Raw genomic sequence first — 24,784 nt, 5'->3', positions numbered from 1 at the left:
AATTAGCCTCAAACTAATTGCTTTGGAAAATTATTCACTGTTTCAAAGCGTTTGAATCACCACAGTCTGGTGACACCTGCTGAACAATCAGTTTAATTGCACCATATCACACAGACAAAATATGCATTAAAAACAGCTTTCACAAATACATTGGCAATGTTTTATTGAAGGTATGATACGTGACATGGAATTTGATGAATCATCCAACGCCCTTAAATATGAACTACCTGAATATTATGTGTTCTTTTAGATCTTTTCAAGCCTTTTTTGTTTTGGACGTTTGGCTCAGTGAAATGAGTGATCAGAGAACAGGTAAAAAGCATAAACACTGGTTCGCAGGGGGCTTTTTCAGTACATTTGCAGGATTCGTGGAAAGGTCATCCCCAGCGGTGAGCCAAGGATTTGAAAACATTTTAAAGCGGAATTGATGTAATGAAGCCTAATACTGAAATCACAGGACTTTGCCAGTTTTGAACATGCTCCATTATTTGCCAGATTTTTACCTCATCATGGTCCAACTGTTCTGTGCTGAGCACATGTAGCGCACGTCAGCGAGCTAATGACCTAAGACTGTAGTTTCATTTCATAAGACCTCATTGCATCATTCATAAGGAGCCGCAGGTGTTAATTTGATGATAATGATAACTTCTAATGATACTCCACAGCATGTCAGGTTTAGGATTGTACCTGTAACTGAAGCATTAATGCTCAGGAGCATGCTTCTTCCTCATATGAAACCACACATAAAGACTGGTTAAAGTTGGAGAAACGTTTTATTCATACCCTTTTTAACTTTTCTATAACAGTATTCGTCTTCCTAATGAAATAAATTCACCTTACTGAGTGGATATTTGTTGTAGACATATTCATCAGACATGGACGATACTGGACATACATCAGATGCTGTATATAATTGCAGATCAGAAACAAAAAAGCTTAATCTATAGAAATAAAACATCATCAATTTCATTTATTAAACATGAACACCAAGACTGCCCCAAATAAGCCAACAAATGCAAAATATATTAAGTTCTCACATTTCTGATCAGTATTGTTCAACTTAAATAATAAATGATCTCGGGCTGCCGTCCTCTTTATAAATCAGATCAATAACACAGTTTATGAGGCTCTTGTCCTTTTCGTCGAGATCTGGTAGGCCTTGATCCGGTTGAACAAATCCTTCATTCAAAAATGTACGTATTTGCCCAATCCTGATGTACGTGCATCACTGCAATCCTTAAAGCGGATTTACTGTAAAATAGTGACGTAATTAAATACAAGGTATTGTAACAAGGTTTGTTATACCTAGTTATATTAAGCAGGGCTGGGCAAAGATATTTCAAAATGTATTTTAACATAAAATACCAAATACCTTACTTTTAAGTGTATCAAAATAAAGTACAAAATACAGCGGCCACATCATACATCAAAATAAACTACTATATTTTTGAATTTTAAATATACTACAAAATTCTTTTACAAGGGAGCATGACATATCTTCTCAACCCTCCATCAATTGGCCTATTTGATCTATCCCTTCGCCATTACACTGATTCGGTGGATTAAGTAAACACTTTTTGATAGCAACAGCTTTTCACTGCCCAAGTCATGCACTAAATTTGACATATTCAAACCAACAGATCAAATATTCACATATGCCTGGCTGTGATCTCCCAGATGAAGGTTAGTTTTAAAGTTACAAACAGATTAATGTTTGTAAGTTTGCAAATGACTTCTAATTTATATTTACATTTAGTCATTTAGCAGACGCTTTATCTAAAGCGACTAACAAAGAGTTTAGGGAGCAATAAGCGATATGTCATACAAGCGTAATAATACAAAAGGTCCCATTGCAAAGCATCTGGTTGCGATAAAAGCTAGAACAATACCTGTTAAGAGAAAGAGAGGGTTATTTTTCAAAAGCATTTTGTAAAAAAAATTATGCCACTAAGGAACTTATTTTGGTGTTTTTATTTTGCTCTCTCTGCGAGGAAAAGTTATGTGTTCTCTTTTCTTGTTTTTGGGACGGAGACAAGGGCGAGGGAGCTCTACCAGTTTCTCAAGATTATTGGACAATGCCAAAGGTTTTATTGTGTACTGGAATTCTCTGCCATCTACATTCCCATGCTTTACACAAAACCCTTGCGTGTATAATCAAACATACTATTGAGAACAAAAGAGGGCATGTATTGACATCGCTTTCCCACATGAGCATGTCGGGACACACCCTTACACACTTGCCACCCAGTAAATTGGCTGAGGAGAATAGGCGAAACAAAGACATCGGGACAAAAACACGCAATTATTTGCTGAAATTAAAGCCAGCTGGACTCAAAGGTGATCCTTACGACTTCTCTATGACATACATCAGATGTTCCTGGACACTGAAATGTTGAGTGGAATTGTGTTCACTGAGATTGTCAGCAGTCATTTTGCTGAGTGTTTTGCCACCCAGGAAAGGAACGCTCTGGCGTGCTCATGTGGTGTTCACATGGTAAAGTGACAACAAGTCCATCCGTTCCCCCTATACGCGTAACGAAAACATGTAAAAACAATGCAAATTCATTGCAATAGATCATACAAGGATGATCCCTAGCAATACAGCATAACAAGAACACGCAACAGTACTGATGATCCGTGGAGCATATCTCTAATAAGCGCAGCATTAATGACATCTATGGAGTGCCATTCATCTTGGGCACAAAGAAATTTGTTAAATGTATAAATTAGATTATGAAAAGTCAGTGTTACAAGAAACAGGTTAAGGATACACATGTGCTGCTGTGAGCAGCTTTACTATGCTCTTTCACGTTGGGTCGTATGTATCTGTGTCTTAGAGTTGAAGCAAAACTATTTTAAAGATTCCATTAAATTCAAATTGACCAATCAATTCCTTATCAATTCCATAAAGGAGTTTATATTAAAAACACATAACAATAAAGACTTTTCAAGAGAATACTGTAGAAAGGTTCAATGAAAGGAAGGAAAACATGTTCGGGCCCGGGCCTCTCTCATCGACGGTCCGGTCGCTCGTTCTCTTGATGCTCCCGATCTCCTCCGTGACACGAGACCGGTGTGCGCACAGCTGGCGCTCATTAACAATTACTCACCGATCTCGAACCACGGTCCCGCCCCGCATACTTCCACTACAAATACATTATAATATATGCTGCTATGGAAATGAAAGATACAGACGTTTCCACCATTTCTTAATTACCTATTAAATTAAATTAAATTTATTTATTTTTATTTCCTTTAGTAGAGTAGTTTTGCTTTACAGTTTTTACAATTGCTAATTGAGAAACAGCTGATTCCAATCTTAATTAGTTTCAAGTATTTTTATTACGTGACAATGCACATTCAAGTAAAAAGCACTCACTGGATTCAGTACAACACAGAGAAAACGTTTGGAAGAAGGAGAGGAGAAGTTGGTCCAGGACAGGAGATAATGAGAGGAGAGGGGGAGAGGAGCAAGAATACGTGGTGCAGTTCAAAGAGCAGAGTAAGAGCTGTTGTCACAGATGAAATAAGAGTCACCATAATAGACCATGTAGTAAACCATGGTCTATCACTGAGAAAGGCAGGTGAAAGGGTCCAACCTAATGTCAGACGGTCAAATGTGGCTTCAATTATCCAAATTTTTCAAGAAACCAACAGGCAAGTAATGCATTTCATGAAGGCCATAACTGTAGTTATAAACTTACCACAATAATGGCTGGCAAAAAGCAGCTACAGATGCAAATCTGTGACATTTTTTGTTTTTTTACATTAACATTTATGCATTACGCAGACGCTTTTATCCAAAGTGACTTACATTGCATTATCCTATACATTTATACTTAGGTATGTGCAATCCCCTGGGATCTAACCTACAACCGCAATGCTCTCACTGCTGAGCTACAGGAAATCCTTTAAAGGACACACAACTTCCTTATTCTGGGTGAAGAAATTAGCTACTTACTGAAGACCAAGAGCATGTCATTGCAAGATGGGTCTTTTCTGACAATGAAATAAAACTCCGAGAAATTTCGGACAGATTTGTACAGGACAATGTAATATTCCAGAATTTGGAAAGCATCAGCCTCGCTACCATCGCTCAAACTCTGAACGAACAAAGAATTCAAATGAAACAGCTGTACACAGTTCCCTTTGAAAGAAACTGTGAACGGGTCAAGGAAATTCGACAGCAATATGTCCAGGTGTCCATACAATATATCTGAGTGACTTTTTAAGTTTTTTTACTATTGTCTATTTGTTCATTTCTTTCAGAGAGTTTTGATGTTGGAGGCTAATCAGATGATACATGAGTATGTTTATGTAGATGAGGCAGAATTTAATCTGGCAAAAACTTGTAGACGAGGAAGAAACATAATTGGGAAAAAGGCCACGACTGTTGTGCCAGGTCAGAGAGGACCAAACATCACACTGTGTGCTACAATGTCAAATGCTGGTTTGGTCCTGCAGAAAAGCCAGAATGGAACACAGAGTGCCTTCTTTTGTTTATAGATGACCTCCACCAACTGGCGCCAGAAGCAGAAAGAGAACCAGTGGGACAAAACATGAGGACATTTGTTATTACATGCAATCATAAATTGGTTTGCACCCCATCCGAGAATGATTTCCCTTTTTCTTCCTCCATACTCCCCTTTCCTCAATCTCATTGAAGAATTATTTTCTGCATGGAGGTGGAAAGTCTATGATCATCGACCACATGATCAAATGTCCCTCCTGGATGCAATGGAGGCTGGCTGCAGAGACATCTCAGCTGAAGACTGCCAGGGGAAGATAAGGCATTCTAAGCGTTCCAAGGTGCATAACAAGAGACACTATATGGTTTGATGTTGACGAGAACATGTGGCCAAATGCTGAGCATTGTGTAGATTAGGACTGTATGCATTTCTGTTTACTTTGTTATATTTTTTCTTTTCTTTTGTTCTCAATGGTATGTTTGATTTCACATGCAAGGGAAGATTTATAAGAAAAATAACATTGTGTAAGGCATGGGAATGTAGATGAGCGAGAATTCCCGTACACAATAACAACTTTGGCTTTCCAATAATCTTGAGAAACTATTCCCCGCGCTGCTCCCTCGCTCTTGTCTCTGTCCCAAAAACAACAAAACAGAACAACTTTTCCCTCGCAGAGAAAACAAAATAAAAACACCAAAATAGAGGTCCTTAATGGAATAGAAAATAATGAATCACCACATAACAAAATAAATGTCTTGCAAAATTTGCTTCACAATTGTATTTAAAGCAAAACTACTCGACTAAAGCAAATAAAAATCAATTTCAGCACGTGTTAAAATGTTTAAATTTCTAATGTCTATATCATAATGAACAATTCTTTGCTCCAGCACAATTCGGTTGAAAAACTTGCGTACACGATCAGAGACCTGTCTTGAGATTTTGACTAAGGCACCGTGTACAATTTTATGATGACATCATGTAGACTTCTTACAAAGTATTTTTAAACTACAAAAATACAAACACTGAATTATTTTGATAAAAAATCTTCATCAACTCAATCAAATACAATTTACAAAATACAATTTTGCATTTAAAATACATATTTAAAATACATGCATCATCAATTTTATAAATTTTGCACAGCCTGAATACCAACACGTACTGCGAAATACTGAAGTAGATCATGATCCCCTTTCAGAGACTGGCCGCAGGGCAGTATTCCAACATGATAACAACCCCAAAAGAAGGTGATGGACTGGCCAAGCCTGTCCAATCCTCAACCAGAAGGTGGAGGAGCGCAAGGTCTCTAACATCAAGCAGCTTCATGATGTCATTTTGGAAGAGGACTCCAGTGGCAACCCCGAACTCCTGTGTAAAAGATCAACCGCTAGCCCAACGACAGAATCCAATGTCGAGGTTGAAGGGATCTCGTGTTCTGCTTCTCCTCAGCGATTTCTACATGAAGTTATTTAAGAACTGTTACAATTTAGTTCAATTCATATGACTCTGTGGTTAAGACCGATCGGAGTCCAATTTCAATATAATATAAAATAACTTATTTGTCAATTCAAATGTATCTGTTGATCATAGTTAATTTATCCGTAAATCTTCATACTTTAATATTTATTATTTAGAGTTATTGTTTCGATTGGGACCTTCAGTCGCACAGAGTCTCACGCCGTTCGGGTTCATGGATCTCACGGACACAAAACTGTCAGTAGCCTATTTTACTTTGGTCGCAGCTCTCTGCAGGTCATTCACTAGCTCCCCCCGTGTGGTTTTGGGATTTTTGTTCATAGTTCTTGTGATCATTTTGACCCCACAGGGTGAGATCTGAGGTCATTGATACAGGTAACGAGTGGAAGACAGAGGAGCCTCTTAAAGAAGAAGATACAGGTCTTTGAGAGCCAGAAATCTTGCTTGATTGTAGGTGACCAAATACATATTTTACCGAAGATTAAACCAATTAATTCATAAAAAATCCTACAATGTGATTTTCTGGATTTCTGGCCTTTCTCATCTTTTTAAGTGGGAGAACTTGCACAATTGGTGGCTGACTAAATACTTTTTTGCCCCACTGTACCCAGATGTAACAAAGCCAATGGTCTTGGGCTGCAAGAATGCAAGAATGAGCTTTAAGAAAAAAACTGGTCATGCAACACAATACAGTACACAACTGCACAAATAACATTTACATTCAGGAATTTAGCAGATGCTTTCATCCAAAGCCACTTAAAGAGAAGATTAAGGAAACAATACAGTTAAGGCATTTGTCAATGTAAAAAATAAAAAATGAATTATGGTAAAAGTATACAATTTTCTGCAAAAATAGGCAATAGGTAAAAAAAGCTACAAATGCACATTTGTAAGCTTCACAATCACAAATTTGTGTGTGCTACGTGCTACAGTTTACTGGATACAGAATGGAGAAATTTCTCATAAAAAGTGTGTAGTGTGATAATACTGTATGTTTACAGTAAGTAGTATAAAAGCCTAGTATATAATTCTAGAATGCACAACTTCCTCTGCTCCTATTGATATTATCCTGAGATTCTGATTGGTTTGTCATCAGTTTTACCACTGAATGTTTACTGATGGATAAATGTGTGCTATTTGAGTTTACATCTTGACACTTCAGTGTGTTGTGTTTTCTGAATGAGAACATGGTTAAACCTTTGTAAATTGAGGAGGTTTGTGTGTGGGGTTTGTACAAGTTGGTGTATTGTTCTGAGAATGTGTTTATAGTTGTCAGAAAATGGTGAATTGTTTGATTAACTTTGTGTTAGCAATCCAGAAATACTGTAAATGAAATATTCTTTTATTCACAGAGTGGAATGGCGCTCTCAGGTGGCGAACAGAGGTGCCAGCATCAGTGCGTGACAGTCAGGGGCGTCGCAACCGTGGGGGATGTGGGTGTTTTAACACCCACACTTTTCCCGGTGAAAGGGTTAAACACCCGCACTTTTTTTGCAGTTTTTCAGCAGTTTTTACAAAACGCCTTACAGCAGTCACTCCAGCGTTTCTCTGTCCGCTCTGTGTCTGCGCTCGATGCGGCTGCTTCCTCTCCTCTCCCCTCCCACTCAATCAGAACACCGGCTTTGAGTGTGACCGGATGATGATTGGCTGTTCTGCCTTAAGTCCCGCCTCTCTTGGTGTGTTAGATTTATCGGTTAGCTCGTGCTGAAGAGGCGGGAACGGTAATGGTTATTTACGTCTTTCTTTTCCAGCGACTTTGAATGAGTGTTTATGCTTTCAAAGTTTTTAAATAACCTTGATATGTGTTTGGGGAGATGTTCTGTTTATGTTTTGTTGATATGTCGAGTGTTTTCTGAATTATATTTAGTTTTTAGACTAATGCTAATTGGAAATTGGGATATTGTTCAGAAATAGCTAAATTGGGTTATTTATGTGGCATGCAATGTATAAAGTAACTGTGATGAAGAAGGCAGGGAATTGACGAGGAGGAGGGACAAATTGTCCTTGTTAAGCACTGTATTTATGGGTTTATTGATTTTGATATTTTGAACATTGCTTTTTTTGTTTAGCTGAATACTTTTGTGGATACTTACCTATTATGTTTGATTGTACCTGTTGAAGAACTATGAACGAAAAGTGTATATTATTTTAATGTTTAAAAACAGAAAATTGTTACATTATTTATACCACCAGAGAAAAAGCTTTGCGTGGGCGTTTTTTTATATCTCCCCTTTTTAAGGTGCAAGTAAGCAAACTTTAGCGGTCACAGTCCTGTCAGACCAATGTCACTATCAAGCTTTCCACTGTCTTCCCCCCTGTGATTATTAAAGTTTTTCTGATTCATTAGCAAGGTTGTGTATTTTCACAACAGAGTTTTGACTTATTTTCTGTGTGTTCCGAATGTGTTTTTATACTTTACTAGTATCACACATTTAAATGGGAAGCTTTTTATATCTTGTATGTTATACCTTTTGTACCTTTCTGTCATTACGTTCAAGGTTTTCATTGTTTACAAACAAAACACATCCATCCCCCGCACTTTTGAAAAGCTTGCTACGCCCCTGGTGACAGTTATACAGAGGCCAATTCAAAGACAGATGTTCATAGACAAACATCTGCAGTATGTGTACTGGGGGATTCAATCTGTTCTGCATTCGCTGCATTGACATTTAGAGAAACCAAAGTCTCATGATAAAATCTATTTTTGGACTTGTCATCTGCCTTTAATTACATCTTGAATATATTAGCTGGTATTTTGGAAAAGAGAATTTTCACTCTTACTTTTTTCACTAGTAAGTTGTTTACAAGAGTGACTTACTCTCTGAGTTCCAGAACCCAGCAGGTTAAGTTTGAGGATCTGTTTCTGATCAAATGATTACTTTGATTGGATCACCCCGTGTGTTATCTCTTTTAATCTTTATCTTATTCACAAATTCTTGTTCAAGTTCTTTAAAAAAACAAACAAATTATTAAATTTGCAGACAATACTGCTTTAGTCTTTAGTATTACTTTAAGAAATGAATCCTGTTCAATGTCCGCCATCAAATGTTATTGATTTTTTATGGTGCTTTTATTCAGAGTGTTATGACATTTGGTTTAATTTGCTGGTGTGGCAATGCTTCTGAGTTACAGAAGAAATTTCTATGTCAGAATGTGACTTTGACAAGTAGATTGCTGGGGATTTCATTACCGAGTACAGATTGAGTGTTAAATAAAGCTACAAATATTTTTAAGGACAAAAGACATCCTATATACCGTGCTTTTGAATTGCTGCCATCCGGCTGATGGTATTGTGTCCCACGGTGTATGAAAAACAGGTCCAAATTTTCTTTCATTCCCCAAGCAAATACATTTTTAAATTGCACTTATTTTTCAGCCAGCTGGTCTGGACAAATCTACAAATCGTGTGTGCATGTATTGATATTTTGTATGCCAACTCTGATTCTGTATGTGTGTGTGAGCTCGCTGAAAACTTCCGTTCCCTGAGGGGACAAAAAATAAATAAACTGAACTGAAGTTGAGTTAAGCAACTCAAGTTTGACATTAATTCATGTTCATCCATCTTTCTGCAGGAGTTGGATCATGTGTGCTGATAGTGTTCTAGTGCTCCTGCTGCTTTGAGCCTTCACAGCTGCTAATGGTACTTCTCAGATTTATTAACATCTTCTGCTCTGTGAATGTGCTCCAAAAATCCCTTCTGTTCACGAACAAAGAGTGGAAGTACTTTGACCTGACAGCTTTCCTTCCTCTTAAGTCTCATGACCTCATAGATATCCGGTCTGAAGTCATCCTCATGTGTGTTAAGACTGAATGTGTGAATGAAGTCAATGTGCGATTCGATACAGATTTAGATGAATCATGTAGACAAGCCTGGGGTCTATAAAAAGAGAGAAGGAGGAGCTACTGTACTTTACTACTGGTTGACAGCAACAGCTGGTCTGGAGTCAGTCAAAATGTTTGTTAGGTTTTGTATTAAAACATTTCTTTTGACTTCATTCCTGAAAATGATATACTGTATATACCTGTAGACTAGTAATATATAAAATTAAATATAAAATTGTCTTCTATGTTTTGCAGATTCCCTAAACATGACCTGTGAAGATGTGACTGGACGTAGTTTATGAAGGACGAAGACACAGAAATCTGTAGAGAGGAGTTAGAGACAGTTGACCAGCATATCATGTGCTTACACTGCCAATGAAGTCGTGACAATATTCAAGGTCTTTATACAAACCACACCTGGACACAAAACAGAATTCACTGTTAACATAACAGGTACAACAGCATGTACATGTTTTATTACTTAATAAATCGTTGCAATTGCACATCTATCTAGAATCAATGAACAGTTTAATCTGTGTACAGAAGCCCATAAAGGTCAAACTGCCCCACAAAATGATCCTCAATCGGGTTATAATCTCAATATTCCTTTGTTTATTCCCCGAACGTTTAATAAACAATAAATACAATTTATTTTTTAAGTTTGAAGTTTGATTTGACTCACAGTGAACTTGGGCGTCCACAAGTTAAGAGACGGTTTGTATTTTGCCCTGCTTTTAAATGATTGAGAATACTTTTATTTTGAAATACTTCCCTTTTCCCTTTAAGTCACCACGAAACGGAAGTTCCGATTGACTTCGTTTGCATATCGTGACGTATATCCGAGTGAAACGCTTCTGAAATTTGGAAAATAGTAGGGCGGGGCTTATTTTGCCTTTCCCTCTTTGATTGGTTTGTTGTAAGTTGGCCTGGAGGGGAGGTCTGCAAACGCTTGGCCAATGGACAGTGAGCATAGTGTTACCTCTTTTTTGTCGCTGACGTCATGTGGTGAAGAGTTGTTGTTGAGAGGGGGAGAGGGGCTTAACGTTTTTGATTAAAGATCGCAAACAAATTTAAAATGTTCATTTATAATAATTACTGCAACACTGTGTAAAACACTTTTTTTTGGTTTTGATTCGATGGTGACTTTAAAGCACACATGAGGCTCTACTTAAATCATACTGGGACAAATAAATTTAAATAATGGTTTTAAAATCTTGACAGGTTCTGCACTGAAACGTCACACAGAGACTGCTGTCCATAGAGGTATTCATTGAAGTAATAAGCTGTATAATGTTTAATTAAAAAAAAAATTATATGAATAATTACATTACAATCAAAGTTAATGAAGCACATTCATTCTGATTATTGGACATTTGAATCTTTACAGTTAAGCTCTTCTAACCAAATCATAATAAACAGCATCATAAATATCACAAACATGTCACATGTTTTTCAGCAACATTCATCGTTCCTGTCATAGTCTGCTTGATCGTAATAGGAATCATTCTCAAGAAGTATAACTTCACTTTCAACACTTGTGGATTTCAGAGAGATTTTAATAAGGGTTTGAGTGACAACAACATGACTGAATGTTCAAATACACAAACTGTGTAACGCAACAAGAGAGAAGTGGATTCATGCATTTCATATGATGCTCATGTTGGATCATGAGTCCTTAAAACCTCTAAAATATCCATTGCATTTCTGTGAATGTTATCGTCATTGTATATTTACTTTAATATTGATCATTGCACATACAGTATATTTATATATACATAAAATTTTGCTTTTAGTTCTCCTGGAACAGTAATAGAAGTTTTTAACTTCAGTTTTTGTCCTGTATAGACATGATGTTAAGACGCACAGACGAGGAAACTGAAGCAACATTTATAAGATATTTCTTTCTCTACATTTCATGTTTGTGAATGTGTGTTTCCCATCAAACTGGGTCTTGAATTTATTTGATAACATATACGGTACATGGCATTGTTGGTAACAGTATATTAATTGATAGGAATTTCATCTTATATAATGAATAGAGATTTGTATACCGATCAAAAAGTCTATTGTATAATACATCGTTAGTTTATAAAACCTTACTGTTTCTCATGAAGGTCTTCAAGTTTTCAACATCTGTACAAACATGTGTAATTTTTACTGTAATGTTTAAAATTATGAGCCTGTACCCAGGGGCGCAGATGTGATTTTTTAACTAGGGGGACCAAGCTGTTTTTATCTCACTCATTTAGTTTTCATCAACAGAATAACGTGAATGAGAACGTGGGTACAAAGTCATGGCGACCGGGAGATAATGTGCGTCAGCCCAGACCCGATTCTGAAGCAGTGTATGAGCTTGGGGTCCTGGGTGTACTAGGGGTGGTGGTGGTTGGCTTGGTCCACCAGCTCTTGAGAATCTAGTGAGGGTGATTAATTTCACCTGGGGGTGAGGACATTTAAGAGACCTGATGTGAGAGAAAAGATGGAAAAAGACCGGCTGTGTGTTGCTCGAGGCCAATAGGGTCTGTCCGGCAACGAATATAGCTATTTAGTGAAAGGACAACCGGGATGTACATCCTCCCAGAATCCAGGATAGGGTCTCGTTCGTTGGAGGAGATCGGGGAAGTGCCGTATTTTAAACATTATTTGTATGATGTGTGTGAATGATTGTTTGTTTTTAGAGTTTATATGCAACGGTTACAATGGTCCTGTACTAAGCGTACAAGGCAATTGAACTCGCTGAGTGAAGTGAATATTGTGTGTTTAACTCCTATGGGGAGTGTGTGGGGGGGGGGGATGCTGTGCTCTGAGTGACCACTATAGGGTAGTGTTGTGATCTGCATTTGTCATTGGCCCTGGTGAAGTCATACCAGAACCGTGGGTGATTGAACTCGATGCATAAAACTTATATAATGTTTAAATTATAGGTATTGTCTTAAAAACGTTTTTCCTCTTTATTGTGAGGTCCGTTACAGACCTGTCTGCCACTGAACCTACACAGAGGAAACCTGAATGAATCCTCATATTTACTGATGTTTGTCGCCTTTCAACGGGAGAGTGAGGAGGATGGATCAGAATCTATAGGGGGTCATGTCTCACCCTGTCCTGACTCCCCAGTGCCACCCGCACCTGCCTGGACCACAAAGACAGCCATAAGTGTCTTTTTTATTGAGATTTATAAATCATCTGAACGAAAAAGTTTTAGATTTTTTTAGGATATGACAATATTTGTTCGATATACAAAGTTAGCTGCATCCACTGACAAACATTACGTTTTGATATATTACTGGTAGGAAACTTATTAAATATCTTCATGTAACGTGATCTTTACTTAATATCCTGATGATGTTTGGTATTAAAACGCATATTTTCCCCCATACAATGTATTGTTGGCTATTGGTTCAATACCCGTGCGATTTAAAGTCCAGGGTCGCAATTGTTTAAAGTGGTCAGCGGTTCTCTGCTGGTCCTGCTTCAAAACACTGGATATCACATGGCACTTGCTTTTTATCAAAATGAACTTCATGAATGTTACCATAAAGTGTTTAAGCCCAGCAGAACTGCTGATACAGGACATTGACTGAATATAATTTGAAATTAATTGGATTCACGATCCACTGTTCTTTTGGAAAAACTCAGCTTGTGTTCATGCTTGAGCAAACCGATTTGCGTACAGATAAGATAAGTTTAACGAAAGTGATATCTGAAGTGGCTATTTTGATTTTTCGGGAAGGTCCCTCTGTGTTGACGTACTACGTTTGGAATCAGAGCCAAAACTACATGAGTCATTGTGTTAAATACTCGTGTGTCCTGTAAAGAGTTCAGTGTGATCTTGAATCTCAACAGACTGAAGACAGTAAGTGTTTACTGCTCTATACTTTAACCAAACTACAGAACAATCATTTAATTTACTTTTACTAACATGAAATCTTCTGAATGAATGACTAGTAGTTTTATTTTGTTTCTCAAAGTTCTTGAATATATTTTGTATCAGTTTCATAGGATGTAAGTCATAATGGATACAGTATATATGTTCAGTATAACCCTGTATCTGTGTAGTTAACATTTCATATGAATTGATTCCAACTGCAGTAAGAATGATGTTTCACCACAGGATCAGGATCATGTGTGCTGGCTGTGTTGTGCTTCTGGTTCTGCTGGTTTGGACCTTCACATCTGCCTGTGGAGCTGATGGTAATATAATGATGTTTATGTATTCATGGAAACCCTGCCGTTAAATTCATACTTAACAGATAAAGTGTATGAAAACTGTCATTTTGCTGGTCGTGTGTGAAACGCTTCATTCATAAAGTAAATAAATAATAAGTGGAAAATCCCTTGGCTTCTTGTAGACTCTCAAGAGTTTGTACAGACTCAGACGTGAGTAATGATTCGTCCGAACACGTTAAATGTGATTCGGTGTGAAATTTAGTTAACATGATGCAGTTATGGATCATAAAGAAAGAAAGACTTCAAAGAAAGAAAAACTTTTATTAAAATGACATTAGATGACAGTGATGCTGGATGTTGATGTTGATATGTCACCTGATTGACGTCCTCATTTCAGTGCATTTGTCAATTATAAGATAAATCTCATTTATAAAGATTACAATTGTTTAGTTGCTATAACGAACATTAAATCTAATCTGTTCTTTTGGCAGATGGCTTCAATATAACCTGCAGAAATGTGACCGGACGTGTGGGAAAAGAGTCGACTCTTAACTGTGACGTCTCTTATCTCAACAAAACATGCTGCATGATGATGTTCAAGATTATAAACACACCAGACACAACGATCTGTAAAGAGGACTTTAGAAAGGATTTTGGAAATGATCCATGTCTACAGTTTACCAGCTTGCCGTGTCCTTACATTGCCAATGAAGTCATGACATCAACATTCAAGTTCATTTTACACACCAGATGTGGGAACAAAACAGCAGGATTCACTGTGAACATAACGGGTACGGTTTCAATGTTTCTAACACAGTTTTTAATGAAGTTTTCAAATCTATTAACACATTTTGTTATCTGTTTACAGAATCTGTTGATGACACAGGTATTAACTCATTCAATACTTACAGATCACTGAATCATGTCAGCCTGAGTCCTGCTGTCAGTAATGGCAAATCATGTCCCTTTAATATTTCATTTTAGTTTGTTAATTAAATCTGTTAACAGGTGGACCAAAGGATGATCCTACAAAGGAAACTCCTGTCCAAACATGGATTGTTGTCATCATTGCTGCCATAATCTGTTGCGTCATCTACATTTTGGGATTGCTTCTCATAAGAAACCAGAACGCCAAAGCGACTTACAGTGCACTTATTACAGGGACAATCCCCCTGGAGCAACATGGAGTAAAGTGTCTTGCTCAAGGACACACTGGTGGTGGCTGCTGGGATCGAACCAGCAACCTTTTGATTACCAGTTCAGTGGTTTAACCCACTAGACCACCATCTCCTTTATTGAACAATTACCCATAAATCCAATAATACAACAACTTTTGCAACAAAAAAAAACGCTGTGTCAATGTCTGTTTTGAAGCCCTTGTGCATGCTCAGATAAACTTTCGTGTTTGTTGGGGTTTTCTCTTTCAGGTATGTCCCAAATATGTCCATTTAAAGGAGAATTGATTTTTGGTTTGAAACCTATGACCACTAGATCGCGCACTTGAGGTGCAATACATTGAAAACCTACTTCTGTTCCACTGCATCAGAGGTTTCAGTCTTTTTTTACTTTCCAAAACTGTATCTTAAAGCTGTTTTTTTGACAGAGTTTGTATTTTGTAATGAAATGAATAAAGATTTGTCATAAGGTTGATTTACCGTATAAACCCAGCAAACGTATTACAGTAGTAATATTTATAGAACAAGATTTCCCTGCTGAAAAAAACATTAGAACCCTGCTCAAAACACAATATTTGGCCTAAATGGTAACAGCTTTAATGGATATGATGTGAATTATATTGGATTTTATTTGTTTGATGTTATCTGGCACCTGAGAACCAATAAAACACCATCTGTGTTCACTGCTGTCTACTACCTGCACATGTTGAACAAACCTCAGAAGGGGTAATTGATGCACACACGTAAAAGCAGCTTGGGTATATCTATGCTTTGTTTATGTCTTGTGGATTTTTTTGTGCCTATTTATTACTTGTCTTTTATTGTCTTATAGCATGTTGTAAAGCACTTTGGTCAACTTCGGTTGTTTTAAACCGTGCTATATAAATAAAGGTGTATTGTATTTACTACAGCTGACTGATTTCCTTCTTTCCACAGACTCTTGAGTTGTTGACACCTGCGGTCGCTGTCAGGTGAGGAACAGGGTTCTGTCAGCTTGAGCTCTATCTGGAAGGTACTGGATCGTACTCTGATGTCCTGCAAAACACCTCAACCCTAGTATACTTAAAAATACTGAGCTATCTATGTTAATGTCCACATGCACTGCTATTATAAACACCTATCCAATACTATCTATTAGGATTGAAACAGATAATAATTTAATAATGGGCCTTCAGTCAGTGATTTAGAATCAGTGTTTTTCTGAATATTGTTGTTGCAAGTTCAGTAGAGATCAACAGTCAGGTAAAGACACCGGAAATAAAAACTATATTAGATCTTTAAAGACAGACCCACATTATGATGTGCTATGAGATTGGTAAGCAATGGTATGTGTTTCGGCTGAAAGAGCCTACCAGTAATGGAAATTAATGCACATGAGCACACTGCTTCCTAATATGAAACTAGTCATAAAGGCTGGTTTAAACCTGGATAAATGTTTTATTCATACTATTTTTTACTTTTATTTAACAGTTTTCACCTTTTTGAGTGGATGTTTGTTGCAGACATATACATCAGACATGCACAATACTGGACATACATCAGATGCTGTATATAATTGCAGATCAAAAACAAAGACGCTTGATCTTTCGAAAATAAAAACTTTATTAAAAAAGTCATAAGACTATCCCAAATAAGCCAACTAACGCAAATTACATTAAGTTCTGACTCACATTTCTGATCAGTATTGTTTAACTTATTTAATAATTACTCTAGGGCTGCCGTCCTCTCTATACATCAGATCAATGAGACAGTTTATGAGTCTCTTGTCAGTTTCGTGCAGATCCGGTACTTCTGGTCGATCATGTGAGGATATGCTCTTCCAGTTTCCCCATTCCATCATTCTTTTTCTCGAAATAACCACCAAAATCGCTCTTTTATAAACATCATGGAATTTCCCGGCTGCAGGAACATGAGTGTTACGGTTAAATCCATAATCGTTCCAATCATCATTTCTCATATATAACTCAGAATGGCCGCAAATAGTCTGTTTTGGATCACCCGCAAGAAACAACTTGTATGCCCGTTCCCACCAATCTTCACCTACTTCCTGGTCTATGTTTTGCCAACCTGACATCTGTTGAAAAATAGGAATTAAAAGTGAGTGATCTACAGTTGTTAAAACACTTGTTTTAAAAAGACAAGAGCTGATGTTCAATCCCCTGGGATCGAACCCACAACCATGCTGTTACCACTGAGCTACAGGAAAATGTATTAATCCTACAGGAAAATTATTAAAAACTTACTGTTTAGTCTTTTTCAATGTCCTTCGACTTCCTTTAAAGATGTTTTTGATAGTTATGTAGACAGTTGTGGTTTGGCGTGACAAGAACACAAACTCAAGGACTTTGAAATCAAATGGTCACGGTGTCGTTTGTGCAAAAATGAAAGTATTTGGCAATCCGGATGTTCGCGTCACACTGAGAAGGCAGTGGCCAGATGCACTGTCACAGCAGCCCACTCCAGCACATGCACTGTCAGTCACGTGTGTGAAATAAATGCACCTACAGGACAATTGTAAGTATATTTATTCAATATTCAATTTATTTATTCTCATACAATATTAAGTCGAAGTAAAAGTATTGTTTTAATTATATTCAATTTGAACAAGATTAAGTCGAAGTAAAAGTGTTATTATGAATTATTTGACAAATGTAATCGAAAACGTTCTTTAACATTATCATAGAATGTTGTAAGTATATTGATTTCATTCATACAGTATTAGATAGATGTAAAAGTATTGTTTTAATATATAAGATAATGTTTTCGAAAACGAATTTATAGTCAATGATAACAGATATATCGCATCATATCGCATGATAGCCTACTTGGGGAACGATACCTGTTCTTCATACAGTAATTTAGTGAAGAACTAACGTTATCTAAATTCATTTTGTAGCGTTGTTCTGAAAACTTACAGGACAGTTTGTTGGTGACCTGCACTATACAATTATTTTTTAGACAATGTGTTACTCAACATTATTTAATATGACGTTGAAGTCTATAAAATATAGGTATGTAACGATTAACTCAGCTCACGATGCGATTTATTCACGACTTATTTTTACAAAATGAACAACTTCCCTTGTATTCTTTCTTAAATGCTTCACGTTTCTTTGTATAATAAATTATGTTTTATTTCAAACAAAAAAACTCTGTTCTCAGAGATTATAAGTGTCCGGAGTATCTGTAAACAGACCCCCATTTAAGACACATGTTGTAGATATTGATGTCTGCGGAAAGGTTGTTCTTACGCCAAAACTTGGGTATATGTATGTTTTTATATGTTTGTATGTAAATAATGATATGATAAATACATTAGAGATAGATACGGAGAGAGTAAATATTCAGATTATTTATATATTCAATAACCTTGTGCCTACAGTACATAAGCTTGTACAGCCTTATATTTCTGAACAGCAATTATTATTTACGTATTTATTTTTTGCATTTTTGACAGGGGCATTGCACATAGGATAACACCCGTAAAATGGAGTGAAAAAACAGGCCTTTATTTGCAGGTTGGCTATCTATCCATCCATATAGCCGTCTGTCTATTCAAATCTATCTATCTATCTATCTATCTATCTATCTATCTATCTATCTATCTATCTATCTATCTATCTATCTATCTATCTATCTATCTATCTATCTATGTATCTATCTATCTATCTATCTATCTATCTATCTATCTATCTATGTATCTATCTATCTATCTATCTATCTATCTATCTATCTATCTATCTATCTATCTATCTATCTATCTATCTATCTATCTATCTATCTATCGATCTATCTAAATCGTATCGTATCATCCATTTATCATTCCCATCCATCCATCTCTTTAAGTTATCTATCTTTCTATGAAATTTTGCTTATTCCCTCCTTTCATTATATTTAAGGGTCCTAAGTACATTTATATGGCACTGACTGTGGTGTGTTTATGTTGATGATAAGATGTACATTATGTTTGTAGTTAATATTATATTGTTTTGCCATAATACTGACGTCTCTTTCATTTATAGTCTGCATTGTACATTGTGCTTGATGCCCCATTTGACTACACAATTGTAAGTTTTAGTTCAGTTTTCAATAACTTTGAGACTTTTTTGAGACAAAGGGCATTGACTTTTATGTTTTGAGCAACAGGACATGACAGAATTGAGGAAATGGTGGTGCGTCATGTTAATGGAGAACTTTGGACTGGACCGGTATGGAATATTTAAAGCTTTTATGAGAAAGGAATTATCTAACATTCAATATTAATTTTCCTGTCATGGAAAATTGTTTGCCCACTACACAGAGAAGTCCAAAGCCTTCAGCAGCCTGTTAGGATGCAAAAAAGGAAGTTGGAAAAAATCTCTCAGGTAAAAGCATATACTAATCATAAGGTTAAAATGGCATGTTGTCATGACTAACTTGGTAAACTTGTGCTGTATTTTCACTAACAGGAAGAGCCTTTTGACGGACAGGTAACTTCTCAGGTAACTCCTCAGGAAAGTACCAGTAACCTTAAAAACGTAGTCCTAAAGGTAACTAAAATTAATATTTGCTTTTTAGGGTAGATGAAACCAATCTTTTCATCTGTGAGTTTGCATCGGAGAAGCAGGTGGTTCAGTCTCCTCGAAAAGTAGGTTTTGTTAGAGGTTGTGGCCATTATTGTTCAGCATATTTTTATTTATCATCTTCTGCATTGTTGTTTCTTAAGAGCGTGTCATAACGGATCTTACAAACTGCCAGTCAGTGGTGCTTGGAGAACTCTGGGGATCTTCTTGGATCAGTTCAGCTTCCACTTATAATGTGCATGGAGGATGATGATGAAGCTGCAGAGGCCTTGGAAGAGTTCTTCAGTACAGATGTCATAGAACATGATAGTGTAGAGCCTATGATGTTTGTTTTTACTTTTATGCAGGGCATGCGTACATTTTTTGAGAATGTGGTGGACAAAATGCATCTAAGAGTCTTTTGTCGAGTACAAAATTGAACAGGGTTGTCTAACTATACGGAAGCCACAATTTCGCAAAAGCAGACGTGACTGTCCTGCTCTTATATATATATATATATATATATATATATATATATAGTATGTCTACATTATAAAACTTTATCATTAAACCATTGATTAACAAGCACCTGTTTATTGTAGAATGAGTCATTTATGTATATATGTATGTTTGTTTATATTTTTAGGCCGGAAAAATACGTGACAGTGCATATCGTCTGCAGACAGATGCTATTGGTCACACTGCACTTTGATAATGCTGTAAAACATTAACGAAATCCAACAGAAGTTATTATACCTACTGTAGGTTGGTTATGCCTAGTTTATGGCATGCCGTTTGAAATTCTGAATATACGGAAGAAAGCGTCACGATTATGGAAGAACCCAAGTACAGGCATCGGTAAAGGGTTAACAAACAAGATTTTAATAAAGGACCAAACAAAAGAACCCACCATCAGGTAACAAGGACAGGACAAAATAACAAAACAGAAAATGAAACACTTCCCACGAGGGGGACAAAATAAGAAAACTAGGTTTACACTTAAATGACAGGGACAAGACTAAGTAATAACACGGCATGAAACATGACAAGGTAATCCAAAAGACAAGGCAGGGTACTGAATCCATAGGTAGACAGCAAGGCAAACAGGACATAAAGCAAACAAGCACATGAACGAGCACAGGACAGCAAACACAAGGGCATTAAATAGGGGAGCAAATAAAGAGGGGACAGGTGCGTGGAATGAAATCACTATCAATTACTAATAACAATCATAACCAAACTATGTTATAAAGTCACAGTTTTGAAATTATATTTCCAAGAATCTTAAAAGGTTTTCATAGCTTTAGCATTCAGAGGTTTAGACATAGATTGAAAAGAAGCAAATAGGGCTTTTTTACATCAGCAGAAAACTCAGTAAATGGGTTTACACTGCATTGTTCTGGCTTTATGATTATGAATATGAAAACTAAACTAGGTATGATCAAAATTCACATCAGCTGATTAAAATTCTGATACAAAAACCATTGATTCAGTAATCTGTATCAATTTAAAACAAACATTAAAAACAAAACAAAATATATTGTGATGACTCTGATTACAAGAGCACAAGAATTCCGTGAAATCAATTTTCCATTTCTATAATAGTAAATTGATCTGATTCATCTGGCTATCTCCAGATTTCTATCCTGATTTTCTTTTTATATTTTTTTCATAATTGAATGCACCTGTAATGACCTTTTTATTTTTTTAAACAAATTTATCATTTATCTTGCATTTGGCGTGTGGTGATATTAATGTATATCTTTATGCTGATTTTCATAGCCCATACAGTGTACATAGTGTTGTTGATGGTTGTTCATTGGAGTTTATTTTAAGTTAATACAATAAAAGGAATCAGAAACACATAATATTTTCTATAGATCGGTCTCTTTTGACAATCTGTAGTTGCGTTGTATTGTTGAATTGTAACATAATACGGTGAATAAGAATCGTGTTCTGATGATTCCGACCTTAATAGACTGAAAACCTGAAAACGAAACCTCATAAATGTGATGTAATGCTATTTATGATCTGTTGTGATATCTTCGGATCATGTTGCATTCTTTTGGAAAACCCCAACAACAAGAAAATAAGGAGATTGAAATGATTAGCTTTATGTTTACATGTTTGAAATACTTTCAGAATGCTGAAATTATCTGTTTTAGATGCATTACTTGCAATGGAGATCTTGTTTAACTTCACTTTCATTTACATGTGGGTTAAGAGATTTGATTTATTTTTTCATAATTCAGCATATTTTTTTCAGGGTAACTAAAATAACTGTATAATTGTCAGACATGTTCAAGATTCATTTTTGATTTTTTTAATTTTTTATTCATATGGTACAGTAAAGGAAACATTTAAACCTTGGTGTGTAAACATGATATTAAGATGAACAGACAAGTAAGGTTGTTTACTAATCTCATTTGTCACACATTTCATCTACATTGGATGATTTGTGATATTAATGTGTATTAAAACTTTCTTTTTTTTAGATTTTTAATTGTTTGTCTGTACATAAACACATAATACTGTTGTATTATGTGTTTATTTTGGTGTAATCTGGCAGATTGATTAAGATTCTGTGTGATAAACTTTGGGGGATGTATCATGGGAAATGGAAAAAACACGTTGAACAACAGACAAAGGAAAATTCAAAGAATGTGTCAGGGATAAAAAGAAACACATGGACATCTAAATACTAGCAACAAAGAAGGGAAACATGACAATATTTCTTGTTTATGCAAGTATGTCACTTTTTATCCTTTTTGTTGTGTGACTTTGTGTTCTGTGAATTAGGTTGTGTTAACATTTGTTAGAAGTTCAAGTCAACGTGTGTTCTTGTATTTTAATATCAGTGCTCTTCAGATTCTGGGTTTGCTATAGACCACTTATTTAATGGATGACATGCTGGTCCAACGGTGGTTTGGAAGGACTTCCGGGTCAGTTTTCTAACACTGCAACGTTTGAAAATGCCAAGAAATGTTTGTAAATGTCATATTGAAAAAAATCAATAAAACTTGTAAAGAGCTTCTGGACAAGTGTTTACATGTTGCGATGTGGTCTATATACTATAGTGATATGATATACTATATGCACTCTTAAAAAGAAAGATGCTCAAACATTTTTGGCTGTAGAAATGTGAACACAAACAGAACCATTCTGTTTCACAGGGGATTATTTGTAGTTAAAAAGGTTCTTAAGACTATAAAAAGATAAGAAATAGTTCTTCTTTGGGTAACTAAAACAATTATTTTATTGCATCACTGTGAAGAACCTTTTGTAGCACAGTTTGAAAATAGCAGGCTATGGACCTTGCAAGCTTATTTGTGAGTGGGAAAGGAGGTTTGGGGGATTTTCATGGACATTAGAATTGTTTAACGAGTGAGGGAAATGCGTTAGAAGTAGGTTGCCAAGGCTCTGTAAGGGGGTAGAAAGTTTGGATGATTCTAAGGGCTATTTTGAGGGCCCTGGGTGACCGTAACAGACCCAGACCAGTGCCAAGAGAAGCCTATGGCTACATTTAAATGGAATGCACCGCAAAACCAAACCACATTTCATTTATTTGATTTTTTTCTTCTGTAAACCAGCAATCTTCTTCCATTTGTAATCATTCAGATTGACAATCCTTATCAAGTCTGCTTACAGAGCGCTTTAAGGATGAAAACGCAAAAGTAAATAGTCACAATGAAACTATTTCATATCATCATTTATAACTGTATCACAATACAGGAAATGCTCCACTCCTATGATTAACCTCACAGTTTAACCTCACACTAAAATAAAACAACATGCACATATGTGTTAAAGCATCTTTATAATCGTAACATTTCAACAGAGAGAACAAAATAGAGAAAACAATGTGCATGAAACACAACTAAAAGTTATATAAACTACAATGTCGACACGTTTTGATCCTGAATGCATTTAAAATAGAGCAAGCCTGTAGTTGTATTTGTGGTTAACAAGTGTGAAGACGCTGCTGCTGTGAAACAAACTTTACTTTCTGCTGAACTGAGAGGAGCTTGTCTTCTGACGGACATCAACAGGTAAAATCTTTGTTTGTTTTAAATTAAAACTGTTTCTTTCTTTTGTATGAGTGCATTAGTGTGGCTCAGTTATTAAAAATGAAATGCATGTTTTTTTACATTTGTTGCAGGTATATGAATCAATTTAATTAATTTTAAATGACATAGTTTCACTTTAAATCTGAATAATGTTATGCAATTCTTCACTATACAGGACTTGGATCATGGGTGCTGTTAATGGTTTTCTACAGTTCTTGCTGGTTTGGACATTCACAGTTTTCTTTAAAGCTTATGGTAACGATTCCATCTTAGAAACCCCAAGATTTATGGTTAAACCTTTAAAAGGTTAAGTTGTATGCGATCATACGGACTCAAGTTTGATCTTCAAGTCTATTTTGGCTTTATTTGAATTAGTTGAGTGTCTTGTAGTTAAGATTCAGAAGATGGATCATGTAGACTGCACCTTTCATGAGATAGTTAGTTTCGGTCAAAACTTGTGTGAGCAAATAAGATGATGCAATAATGGATGACAAATATAAGTAGCCTAAATAGAATTAACTTCAAATCATTTTAGAGGACAAGGGACACTGGTTTTGTTAAGTTGCTGTTTACTTTACAGTTTAATATATTTAAACTTTTTCTAACAGATTCTCTGAATATCACCTGTGAAGATGTGACTGTACATGTGGGGGACGAATTCAATCTCACCTGCAGAGTCTCTGATAAGTGCAACGCATGCTGCATGAAGATGTACAAGTTTACTAAAAAGACAAAGACACAGAAATCTGTAGAGAGAAGTTCACAAGCTATTCCTGTGTACAGTTGACCAGCATCACATGTCCATACACTGCAAATGAAGTCATGACGACAACATTTAAGTTCTTTATACAAACCACACGTGAAGCAAAATCAGCAGAATTCACTGTGAACATATCAGGTACAGTTAGTAACACTTATTGAATCAATATTTGTAATTGTACATCCATCACAAATTTATTAACATTGCTTTAATAATCTGTTTAAAGGTGCGGTTACAGAAGATGACACAGGTATTCAATATTGTTTTATCATTGAATCCAGGTCAGTTTGTGCGCTGCTGTCATTAC

At 36.1% G+C, this 24,784-nt stretch overlaps 1 protein-coding gene and 1 long non-coding RNA gene across 3 annotated transcripts; both read left to right on the top strand.

Annotated features, from left to right (window-relative positions):
• Positions 1-7,365: 7,365 nt before the first annotated feature.
• LOC130438813 (uncharacterized) lies at positions 7,366-16,017 on the top strand. Of its 2 annotated transcripts, XM_056771005.1 has the most exons (7): positions 7,366-7,666; positions 9,518-9,585; positions 10,023-10,165; positions 13,879-13,958; positions 14,426-14,725; positions 14,803-14,820; positions 14,943-16,017. In XM_056771005.1, the coding sequence occupies exons 4-7, from the start codon at positions 13,889-13,891 to the stop codon at positions 15,203-15,205; spliced, it is 651 nt and encodes a 216-aa protein (XP_056626983.1). In that variant the 5' UTR covers positions 7,366-7,666; positions 9,518-9,585; positions 10,023-10,165; positions 13,879-13,888; the 3' UTR covers positions 15,206-16,017. The 2 variants fall into 2 exon arrangements, with proteins under 2 accessions (XP_056626983.1, XP_056626981.1); XM_056771003.1 differs by lacking the exons at positions 7,366-7,666; positions 9,518-9,585; positions 10,023-10,165 and adding an exon at positions 12,470-13,620.
• A 1,530-nt stretch (positions 16,018-17,547) lies between these two features.
• LOC130438819 (uncharacterized) lies at positions 17,548-20,099 on the top strand. Its single transcript, XR_008909378.1, has 8 exons — positions 17,548-17,623; positions 18,567-18,627; positions 19,132-19,176; positions 19,256-19,317; positions 19,410-19,473; positions 19,558-19,590; positions 19,667-19,736; positions 19,815-20,099. It is a non-coding gene; the product is annotated as an uncharacterized LOC130438819 (long non-coding RNA).
• The last annotated feature ends 4,685 nt before the right edge of the window (positions 20,100-24,784 follow it).

The sequence above is a fragment of the Triplophysa dalaica genome, chromosome 17, assembly GCF_015846415.1.
Source record: "Triplophysa dalaica isolate WHDGS20190420 chromosome 17, ASM1584641v1, whole genome shotgun sequence".
In the NCBI taxonomy this organism is placed as follows: domain Eukaryota; kingdom Metazoa; phylum Chordata; class Actinopteri; order Cypriniformes; family Nemacheilidae; genus Triplophysa; species Triplophysa dalaica.
The sequence above is the reverse complement of the archived record's forward strand: the minus strand, read 5'-3'. Positions and strand labels throughout refer to the sequence as shown.